We start from the raw sequence: 12,486 nt of genomic DNA on the forward strand, positions 1-12,486 counted from the left end.
TGTTACCTGGATACCTCTTTATTTAGAACTCACTCTCCCCTCTGCCTGTCTGACTTCTTTTAATCCTTCTGTGCCCGGAATGCAGTGGGTAAGATGTTTTTCCAAGAAAAAAAGAGAAATTAAAAAAAGAGAAATTTCACCAGAGCCTCTACTCTTCTTGTGTCTAATTTTTAGTTTAGAAGGATTCAAGCAGAATTTTAGATGAAAGGCAGCGACCTTAATCAAGCCCAAATCATAATTGAACCCATTCAGAGGCCCCATTACATTATAGCATTTTATTCTGAGCAGAAGACCCTCACACCTGAAGAAGGCTTGCGTTTTCTCCTCTTTTAAGCATGTGTACAATGCTGTAATACAATTTAAAATAATTAAAAGTTTAAACAGTATCAACTAAACTCCATTAATATAAGTATCAAGTGGTATTAAATAAATACAGCTTTTTAGTATAGATTACACTTTTCTAAAATGTATTTAAAAAATAAAAACGTTTATAATCTAATCTTTCCACGTTTGATCCCAAAATCCCAAGAAAAATAAATCTAAACGGGGAGAAAGCTATGCTGAAAGTTTATTAAAATACTTAGAAGACAAAGATAACAATTTATGTTGCATTTGTCTGATTGTGAATCAAAAAACAGATTTAATTAAACACGCATTTGCGATTTAAATCAAAATGCGATTTGAATCAATATAAATGTTTATATTGTAATGCATACTGTACAGCCTCCATTTCCCTATAAAAATGTAAAAGATCATTTGTGCAGCCAAAGAGATCTGCTCTCAGTGACAGCTGACAATCCTCCATGTACTCAAGTGAAAAATTAATAATGCCAATGTAAACGTCGTATTTACAATTTGTTGATAATAGAAATGTTAAGTTCTCTAAAGCTTTGTGATAGTTTACCCAGGTTTACCCAAAGATATGATTAATAACCTTTTAAATCTGAAGGGAGATCTAAAGGGATCCCCCCCCCCCCCCCCCACACACACACACACACACGATAGAAGCAGGAAGCAGAAGCAGGGACCGTTGTCAGAAGGAAAGAAGGTGACTATTCATTGTTATTAAAAATGACTTAAATTCGAACATGTTGTGATATTTAGAAATATAAAAAGTCAATTAATTGTCCATAATATTGCTATTTTATTTTTTTTAAAGAAATGTTTGTTAAAAGAGAAGTTGTGGCACCGGCTGGATTTAAACACCCAACCTGTGGTTCAGAAGTCAGGAACATAGACCACAGTACCACCCACAAGGTCACATGAGGAGAGGTGAAACAGCCCTACACATACAGTATCAACAGACATTGTACAGCATGTTCTATTGTGTTGCAGTATATGAATATAATTATATTGTTATCAATTTCTTTAGATACGCGATTCCATATTATATTCGCAGAAAAGCTTAAAACTACCACTTTTTATACACGTTATTTCACATTAGTTAAAGACTTCGGTGCTTAAAATGTTTAGGGAGAAATAGAAGACTGGTGTGTATTGTTTCTTTAAAGTACCGAGACCAGCCATATACTGTAATACTGTATGTTTATGTTCCAAAATTAAAATAGTTCATGGCCTTCACACGCGTTATGCTCCTATTCTTTTTATGCTCAGCTACTAAGATTTCCCTTCAGTGGTAAAATTCCATATAAATATTCAATACTAAAACGGGCACAGTAAAGACATTTAAATCTTTCTACGACTGACCAACACACCACGAGTGCCCCTGTCGGTCAACCAATCACGTACCGCCGTATTGCGTGTCACGATGCGCGATGACGTAGCCAATTACCCCCGGTACGTGTCTGTGCCGCCCACTTCGAATGGCTGCATCTGTAGTCATCTACAGCAACACATGGGAGGACCATCTCCATCACCTTAGCAAAGTCCTAGCTCAAATAAATTATGCAAATTTGACTTTGAATTCAGAAAAGTGTGAGTGGGCCAAAGAAGAGACAAAATACTTAGGATATCAACTGGGAGAAGGAGAGTCAGGCCACAAGTGGATAAAGTACAAGCAATTCTAAACAGTTCTCAACCACATACTAAACGCCAAGTAAGATCCTTTTTGGGACTTGTTGGATGGTATCGACCTTTCATCCCACAATTTTCAACCATAGCAGCACCACTTACAAACCTTACTTCAAAAGCAGCAAGCAACTCAGTGAGATGGACAAATGAGTGTGAAGAGGCATTTAATGTTCTCAAAACATATCTGTGCTCATACCCAGTTCTTAAAAGTCCCAATTTTGAGGAACGGTTTCTTGTCCAGGTGGATGTTTCAGCAGTGGGTATTGGTGCAGTGCTATCGCAAGGCAAAGAAGGAGAAGAGAGACCGGTCTTGTACCTGAGTCGTAAACTTTTACCTAGGGAAACCTAGGTACCTGTTTCCCTGAGGTCTGTTTTTTTTCTGGAAAACCATAACTCTGGTCTTGTCCAGATTGACTGTCAGCGCCCAGGTCTGAAAGTGCTGCTCCAGCAGTGCTAGGTTCTGCTGCAGCCTCTGTTCTGTGGGCGACAGCAGGACTAGGTCGTCTGCAAAGAGCAGGAACTCGATTTCTGTAATTAATGCAGATCAGTAAATCGAGGAACAAAACAATTATTGCGCCCGGCTCCTCAATGGGCTTTGACGTGCTAATGCATTGGTTTCACAGTCCGGGTGTGGCAAGCCTCTAATGTCTCCTGACTTCGAAGAGAGAGGTGAAACAGACCTACATAGCCATGTCGCAATACACGAATATAATTATATCTTATTAATTTCTTTAGATACGCGATTCTTTTAATATAGTCTTTGCTGTGCTATTGAGGATCCTTGTGATATCTTAAGCTCTGGTTGAATGATAAGTGTCGCAGTTTAAATAATTTTCGTAGTTAGAAATTATGAAACGCTCTGTTAAAAGCAAGGGAGTTTTTATGTCCGTTGCATTAAAAGAAAATACCTGACAAAGTAGGGCTTGGACAGATTCCAAGTGCTTGTACAAATGTGCTAAAGTAATTTATTCCTTTATCGTATTGTCTAGCTAATGTCCTGTCCTCGTTAGTTAGATCAACGAAATGCTGTGTTTGTTAAAGAAAAAAATTAAAGTATTTTCATTTAAAATGACGGTTAGAAAGAATGTGGACCAGCGTAATACTTTGACTTTACAGCTTGTCCAAAATCATTCATTATTAATACTATTAGTAATATCTTCGGTAAAGGCTTTGATGCATAAAATATTTCTGCATAATTAAAATATTTCTGATAAAGGTAGGTTGTGTACTTTTGTCCAACTGAACAATATTGCTTTCATAAAATATACCAACTTTTTAATGACTGATGATTAACATGCTGTAATACACAGTTTAAATTTAAAAGCTCAAATGCTGTTCATGAGAGGTTAAGCTTTATTGGCTCTTCCTGGCGGTTTTACAAGGTGATTCCGGATACTTTCCAGCATGACGTCAAATGACGCAATAAACCGCGTGATACTGCGTTTTTATACGACACGCCCACCGCGGTGTACCGCGACATTCCCCACGCGTTTTGAATGGCTGCATCTGTATGTAGGGACAAGGCCTATTGTTTCAGTTGTAATTAAGAGATATTAAGTATTTCTAACAATCCATGTGTACCTAGACCAAACAGCCTGTCACAGGAATGTAGCAGTCCCTTTTTTGTGATCAGCCACAGGATGACCTAGTGGTCTTTCATGTGAGTAAGTGAGGGAGATGAGCTTATCTTTTGGATAATCATCTCTTCTGGAGCAGTCTAGATCCATTATCAATACTCCCTTAAGAAAGAAGTCCACTGCTTGTGCCTGGATGTGTGGGAGAGGTATATCCAATGATAATTATAAAAGTCACAGGGTATGATTAATCATCTCACAAGATGACCAACCAATCAGGGACCTGCAGGGTGCGGACACCCACTCAACCTGGTAGCTTCTTGACCAATCACCAACCATATTCTCCCCAGAAAAAAAGCAGTGTGTGACCTCTAACTCCGCCACCCTCCTCTCTCTCCTGAAATAATTGGCAGACTGACAATAGAAACACATGCCTGACACAATTGTTGTCTGAACTTTGGGACTTAAACTTTTTCCAAAGCACAGAGTTAGAGGGCGAGCCTGTATGTTGGTTTTATGTATTAATAAATGTATTCTGTGTGTGTATTGTGAATCCTTGTAAAACCTCCTTGTTGTTCTGCCGATTGATTCCTAATAGCCAAGGTAAACTCACAGAATTACTATTGCAACTAAATGTCATGCCAGTAAAAACCTCACACTTAATAGGATGTCTTTGAACTGTGGTAGGTAACCAAAGCCCCCAGAATTTGTATCAAAGAAGGTCATTTTAAATATATGATATTATTCTTTCTGCTTTAATGTGATGTTCTGTTTTTTTGTATTAATATTATATTGTATATTTCAAATATGTGTGCAAAGAGTGCTTGTTAAACAACTTGCCCCACCTCAGTAATGTACTGTTACAATTTCTATTTCTTTCAGTAAAATCAACTTACACATCAGTGCACTGTGTTGTTGTATTTTAAAAATAACAAGCTCAAAAATATGAAATTGAAGCTTCTGATTTGTTGTGAGGAGTTATTTACTGAAAGCAACATCACTCAGTCGTGTCTTTCAAGGCCTATTTGGTCTCTTTTCCTTTCATCCTGAGCTCTCAGATACCAAGATGTACTAGATGTTTGCCTGTTACGACCCCAAGTGTCTAGGGGTAAAGGGGTGTAACATTTAGGATAATTCTTTTGGAAGCAGGGGGGTTTTGGTGAGGGACTAGGAAGTATGATAACAAGGGTAAGGAACTAGAGTGGTGCCAAAGGAAAGAAAATAACAAACAAAATGGAGCTGGCTAGGACAGTGAGGGAAAGCTAATCTGACTACAAAAGAAAACCCGAAACACACGGTCTTCGGCGTCTTCAACACCCTAGCTAACCTGCACTGACTACCCAAAACCATACAAGACAAATGGCACTCACCCGTACTAAACTAGTGTACTAATACAAAATCAACTAAGTGTGTAAGTGTACCCAACAACCTAAACTAACCTTATATACAAAAGTTCACACAAAAACACAAGTGAACCAGGAAGACAAATAAGGGAAAACAAGAGTAATAAACAGGAGCAGGGTACAAAAGAACACAAAAGTTGAACATGTAACACTGGGGCAAGGTAATGGCAAAACAAGGATGAACACATAAACAAACGAAAGTACAAAGAAACTAACAAAAAACCAATAAAACAACAAAGCCGAAGCTATACGAAAATACACACACACAAAGCAAAACAAACCAACAAACGAAGCCGAAGCAATAACCAAAAGCGAAGCGAAGCGAAGCGATAACCAAACGGGACCAAAGTCAAACGAAAGGCCTCTTCTTTCTGAAAGCCTCCATGTTAAATAGTGAATAAAATGAGTTCTGATTGGCTGAGAGGCTGATTGATGATGATGTCATACTGAGAGTGTGGTGTAATGGTGGGCCAATGGGGAAGGGAGAACAATCAAGGGTCCGCAGTGTGGACATAACAGAAAAACACACACAGAACACACACTGGGACGTAACATTGCCAAATCAAATAAACTTAACAAAAATGAGTAAAGTTACTATGGTAGTAGCACAGCCATGCAGCTGATTGTATTGCAGTGAAAAACTTAAATATTCTGGAAGAAAAATCTTTCCAAGCCATGTTTTGTGATGTTGTAGCCAATATTTCTTATTAGAATATTCCCTCCCATGATCACCTCAGCTTCTTAGCTGCATTAGCTGTGGAAATTGGTAACCACTTCACACTCTTAGAACTGTGTCACACAGCTTTAACAGTTTACAAAATATACTGTTCTCAACACACCCACTCATTTTATCCTAATCTCATTGTATAGCAGAGCCTATAGGTTTTGATGCCTGTGTGTATACTCATACACATTGGAAAATTATATCTCACAAACTTGTTTTGGACACTAGAGAGCTTAATGTGAGAATAATAGAAACAATACTGTAATAACTGTTACTATTATCCAGTATGTTTAATTCAGTAATCCTTAGAAGACCACAACATGTCAGAACCTAATCTAGCAGGCGCAGGGGATAAGGACGGCTCACACCCTGGGTGACACTCCAGTCTATCACAAGGTACACACAGTTACTAACTTAGAGGTCACTTAATTTGGGCTGCATGGTTTTGGAAGGTTGAAGCAAACCGGAGCAATACTTCTACAATGGTATTAGTAATTGAAAACACAATAATTTAAAAAGAGTTCCTAATGATTTTTTATTTATTTTTATACAGTATTGCATATGTCATATCAGGGTTACTTAATCCTGGTCCTGGAGGACCACACACTTTATAGTGCCTTTATTGGGTTAATTCCCATCAAGATTACTTAATTGAATATTTAATTGAACTAACAAGTTGTTTGATTAACAGTCCAAGTTTTTTCTACTTAAAAGTTATGAAATGCAATAATTAAAAAAGTTAAATAACTGAAAACAATTAAAAATGTCAAATTAATCCTATTATTAAATCAGCTACAGCTGTGCAAGAAAGTTATAGTAATTGGTGAAGATAAAATACCACTTCATTTCCTTCATTGATCTTGTATAATAATAACAATAAACAGTGTTACAAGAATCAGTGGAGTTCAATTATATAACTGAAAACTCGGTTGGAAAACTGGTTGGAACTAGAACCAGCAGGTGTGTTGGTCCCTAGCACCAGCACTGGGAACCTCTATAAATAATATCTTTAAAGAACATAGTTCATTATCAATTACTTTCAGAGGATAGAAATGAATCACATTCAATAAAAAGCTAAAAGCTTTACAGACAGTTTAACCTTTCCGTTAAATCTGAGATTTTATATTTTCTTTTATCTTTTGGAAAGCTAACAAGTAAACTAATTTAAAGTAGTTAAGAATGTATTTCCTTTTTGGTGTTCACACATCAAAGCAGTTTCTTTGAAAATAAAGGGTCCAGAACACAACCACCCTTCTCATTTCTCACAATGTCTGTGTCACATGTTGGAAAGTAAAACAACATCATCAGTTGTATCTCTTGCTTAACTTATCTTACAATATAGTAATGTGAAGACCGAGGACAAAAAATATACAATATTTCATTTGCACTCATCCTTAATAAACCTATTTATACAAACTGTGTAAAAATCTAAATGATATGACAGTGAGAAGAGCTATGCATATACAAAGCATCTAAAAAAGTAACAGGAAATAATCACTCTTTTTTCATACTACTATAGCTTTTTAATGTCCTTTGCAAAATAATAAATTTTAAAAAAATCACTGAATATTTAATCATGCACAATATGCACTGTGTAATATATATACAGTAATTTATATTTACAAAATCATGCCTAAAAACTAAAAGGCAGTTTTTAAAATGTGATGCTGCAAACACAACCATATGGAATTGTTACTTGTAAAAATCCTCAAAACGCTGACGTGGTGAAGAGCAGTTTGACCTCTCATTTACTAACACAGACCAGTGTGGAATCCCCTCATCCAATCAAGTCAGTCAAGCTGTTTTCTCCACCTATCCTCCTGCTGCTTGACACTGTTTTTGAAGTCAGATTCCTAATTCCAATTCATATGCTTCATTAATCACAAGACAAGCTGATCTGAACACAGATGAACTATGGTCATCATCAGATTCAGTGTGACTCTTGCACTGTTTTGTGATGTGTGTAAGTATCAATTCAATTTGATATTAGGATAAAACCAGCAGATTGTTATATTTTTTCTACTAGTACAAAGTATTTTGAAAATTGCAGGTATTTGTTTAGTTTAATTGACCTTTTCTGACAGTGTTTAAAAACAAGCAACACCCATTTCAGGGTAAAATAAAATCAGCAGTATAGATGTATTATATTTAATGCAACAAAAGACAACAAAAGTATTAGAAAACTGACTACCTGATTTAATTCTCACCCAAACTTTAGTTGAACTGTAGTTAAATAAAATAAACTGATATATAAAATATATGTTTCAATTATATTATTTTTGTTGTATTTCAGGCATGGCTAAGATTGAGAACATTGTCCAGCCCAGCATCTTGAAGATGGTTCAGCCTGGAGAGAGTGTGACTCTGGAATGCTTTTTACCTTTTGACAAAATTTCTTACATGCTTTGGTTCAAACAGACAATTGGACAGGGACCTCGATGCATACTAAATTCATATCATTTGTCTAATGACACCACATTTTTTGATGAGTTTAAAAAATCACACTTCAAGGTGGAAAAGAACACAGGAAAAGGATTTTTTCACCTGACAATTTCTAGAACAAAGAAATCAGATACAGCAACTTATTACTGTGCAACAGTTTACACAACACAAGTTATGTTTGGGAACGGAACCCTCGTGATCGTTAAGGGTAAATGAGAATCTTGCATTCTATATAGTAACAGTCTGGAATATTTATGAGTGTGCACTAATAAATATGAAGCATTATTTAATTAATGACAGTGACAGATTGAAGATAGGGTTGATAATATCAATATCATAATTATATACTTAAAAATCAAACTGCAGCTGAGTAATGAGGCTTATGGAGATAACTGACTTATTTTTACTTAAACTGTAGCAATATTTAACAACAACAATAACAATTATAGAATTAGATATGAAAGCATCACTAATGAGGTATCACATCAGGTACTGTAAGAATAGTATTAGATTTTTTTTTTTAATTCATCATAATAATATAAATATATTATAATAAATATGCACAATAAAAATTGTATACAGCGTGTATATTTGTAGTTTACCAAACTTGTCTATAAAATAGTATCTTATGCATTTTCATAAATTTTTGTTTTTAATTTTTTTAAGGATTTTTTAAAAAAGTAATGCACAACATAAAGGTCAAATATGTCTCCTAATGGTTATAATTGTTTTTGCAGCGAAGGCTTCTTAGAAAGCTGGAGTCAATATCATATCTCTTCTTATTGCCTTAATATTTTATAAGAAATATCAGAATTTTATTGCTGTTTATGTTCGCAGTGTTTTGAAAACGACAATCTTTTAATTAAGAAAAAAGAAAGTGATTAAATGTTTTATGAAAAAAAAATAACCCATGCACACCTCCAGAATTTTTTTTTTGCATATGTGAGTCACTGTTGAAAATGCTGAAAATGAGATAGGATACATAATACTCATATACAATTTGTTATAATTGATTTTTCATACCTCAACATTTGGTATTATACAGTATGTGAAGGCATGTAATTGTATGTAATTGAAATGGCAATTTATAGATAACTTGAGTTACAGTAGATAATTTATACTTTCTTAACTCTATAATTGTTATTTTTAGAATCAGGACTGATAAGCAGGAGTGTTGTACAGCAGCCTGTGTCAGTCCCAGTCCAGCAAGGAAATAGTGTGACTCTGCAGTGCACAATACACACTGAGACCTGTGCAGGAGAGCATAGTGTTTATTGGTTCAGACATGGATCAGGAGAATCCCTTCCAGGAATAATTTACACCCAAGGAAACAGGAGTGATCAGTGTGAGAGGATCTCTGTGGCTGAGCATCCTACACAAACCTGTGTCTATAACCTCCCCAAGAGGAACCTCGGCCCCTCTGATGATGGAACTTACTACTGTGCTGTGGCTATATGTGGGGAGATCTTGTTTGGGAATGGAACAGAGCTGGAGATTACAGGTAAAGGTGAGTGAACAATAATAATAATAATCCTATTACTTTGAAATTTTCATCATGTCACATAGAAAAATTTGAAATGTCTGAAAAATGTTTTGCCTTCACACCTTCTACATGATAAGATAACTCTAAAATAAATATCTCTATGCTAATTTTTGAAAACACTATGTATGCCAACATATTTCTATATTTAAATGTTCAAATGGATTTGGATTCGTAGTTTTCTCACACTTTTTGATCTGGCAAATCCAAAGCTGCTGTACATGAGAAATTGCATGTATGAACAAATATTTACAATGAAACCTGAATTAAAAAAGGACAAATACATTGTCTTTATTTTTTTCTTGAAATTGTGTTTCATTTATGGTGCATTTCATAATCATGGCAACTTGTTTCAGGAAATGTTGATCAAATTCTAAGTCATCCCTTTGTCCTTGGCTTGTTGGTGTCTAACGCCGTTTGTGTGATTGTGATTGTTGTTCTCAACTATGCAATACTGAAGAAAAAAAGCAATTGGTGTACAGGTCAGTGGATTAAAAATCAACATAACCATAAAAATAAATATTATGTTAAAGAAATAATACTGCTGTTTGCAGCTAAATACTAAGATTCATCCCAAAATATGAATTTCAGATAGTTAAACCTTTAAAGAAGGATTGTGTTGTGTTTTTAAATATTTATCCATAATCCTCTGAAAAATATATATATATATCATTAAAAAATCACAAATTTCATTTCATTTTCAGTGTTTTTTCTTTATTTTAACTCAAAGGGCAGATAATGTGTGACGATAATTTACTGTATGTCTTCTTATCAGGACATATTTCTCAGCAGAGCCTCCATGAACACACCACTGTGGATTCCTCAAATAAACAGGTACTTTATTGGCTGCTGAAATGTATAAACATTTCATAAACAGTCATCGTAATAAAGAATATTTGATTAAAAAGTAAGACGTATAGAGCCTGTAATTGAAAACACAATTTGTGTTGCCTGTCATTATAATTAGTGAGGTCTGACATTCCAAATTTATTATCCTCTTCATCAGCCCCCAAAATATCAACATTTTACAAAGTGGGCCTATCTTTAGTCTTTTTTCATATATAATTTCTTATAAATACTAAGAGCATCACATGAATTGTAACTGATTTATAATTTCTTCTGTTCGCTTTCTCAAGAGGTTTTGCTTCAAATACGTGAGTCATATTAGAGAAACATTTTGACAAAAGTTATTGCAATGCTTGCAATAATTGTTGCAAAAATTGATTATTTTGATGAAAATGTGATTTAGTGTTATTGATATTTTCAATAAAATTAATTACTTCATCAGAATGAAAAAAAGGAATAGTATGTGGACAGTTATTTAATTCTGGTATTTGCAATAGGGACACAGATAGCAGGCAACAAGCTGAGAATAGATTCTGTCTGGTCTGGAATATTTCATATATATTAAATAAATATAATATATAATAAATAAAAATGTGTTACCAGTATGACATTCAGAGGTATTACTGTGTTATTTCTAATGATAACTACCAAGTGAGGGTTCAGGAAGAGAAGACAGAAACCCTCCTCAATTTTTCAGTTGTTCTCTATTTAAACCTCAAGTTCTCAAATGCATACATTTGAAGTTTTGAGTTCCCTCGATTTCCCTCCTTCTGCATTATCTTTTAGTTTTTCCCTAGGTTTTCCCCTTCCCTTCTTTCACCTCGACACCTCCTTCAATTCCCTGAGCTCTCAGCTCCAAGTCATTAGGCAGTGTCTCTCAAATTTACTCTCTCCAATTCAGGTGACTACTTCTGTTAACCTCTGAACTCTTCTCTTCCTTCTGTCCCAAGTACTTAAATCTCAATTGGTTCAGCTTGGAGTCCTCCAGCTATTCCAAAACTATTCCTGATAACAGTATCATGCAAAATGGAATCTGACTTCCTTCTCTATATTTGAGGGATTAGCTCCCAATCATGAGACTGCACCTCTGGAAGTGACTCTTAACAAGTTTGGGGGTCTTTATGTTTTCAGACCCTGGATACCATTAGGCCAGCCAATTCACAACAATCACAAAGTATCCACACTAAAAGTTCAAAGCATGGTCCAGGAGACCCTTTCCTACCCTCTACTAGCTCAGGCTTCTTCCAGTGAAAAGTGTGATGTTGCTGTTTTTTCAGAATGAAGACACAGATGTGCTGAATTATGCTGCCTTGAGCTTCGCTGACTCTAAAACTAAAACTGGGAAGAAGAGGAGAAAAACAGACAGACAGTCTGTGTATTCTGAAGTCAGATATGAACAGCACAACTGAAAATTATGTTTCTCCATTCCAAAAACGTATAGTAACAACAGTACTAAATCTGAATAAAACAAAAAGACTGAAGTGCCTTTGTTTCTGACTCTTTGGCACTATTTGTAAACATAGAAAATACTTTCTACTATCTCATTGATATTCTGTGATAATACTGTAATAATACTAATAAAATGTAAAACTAATGTTAAAATACTACGTTAATATGAAGAATGTTAAACTGTAAACCCATTCTTTCTGTCATATTTCTGTATATTAATAGTTTTTAAAGATATTATAATAATACTATAGATTTCTAGCTGAATGACTATTTGCTGGATACAATCCAGCAATAAAGATTTATGAAACTGCACCTAAAATTAGTGTAACAGAGTAATTGTTTCACTGAGTTGTATGTGTTGGCTTTCCTTAGTTGTGTGACATCAACCAGAGACAGATAAAGAGCAAGGAGATCTAAACAAGACAGTGACAATAATGTTCTAATTCTAATTTCTATATCTTTCTTCCTCTACAATCT

General features: G+C 35.0%; 1 protein-coding gene across 1 annotated transcript in view; it reads left to right on the forward strand.

Annotated features, from left to right (window-relative positions):
* The window catches only part of LOC148836344 (uncharacterized), a 60,082-nt gene extending 48,113 nt beyond the window's left edge, over positions 1-11,969 (forward strand). The window contains exons 4-8 of the mRNA XM_088913652.1: positions 8,026-8,382; positions 9,325-9,681; positions 10,071-10,196; positions 10,490-10,548; positions 11,838-11,969. Coding sequence (XP_088769778.1) covers positions 8,026-8,382; positions 9,325-9,681; positions 10,071-10,196; positions 10,490-10,548; positions 11,838-11,969 — 1,031 coding nt within the window. The remainder of the gene's footprint in view (positions 1-8,025; positions 8,383-9,324; positions 9,682-10,070; positions 10,197-10,489; positions 10,549-11,837) is intronic.
* The last annotated feature ends 517 nt before the right edge of the window (positions 11,970-12,486 follow it).

This window comes from Atractosteus spatula, chromosome 4 (genome assembly GCF_055471065.1).
Source record: "Atractosteus spatula isolate fAtrSpa1 chromosome 4, fAtrSpa1.hap1, whole genome shotgun sequence".
Classification (NCBI taxonomy): Eukaryota; Metazoa; Chordata; class Actinopteri; order Semionotiformes; family Lepisosteidae; genus Atractosteus; species Atractosteus spatula.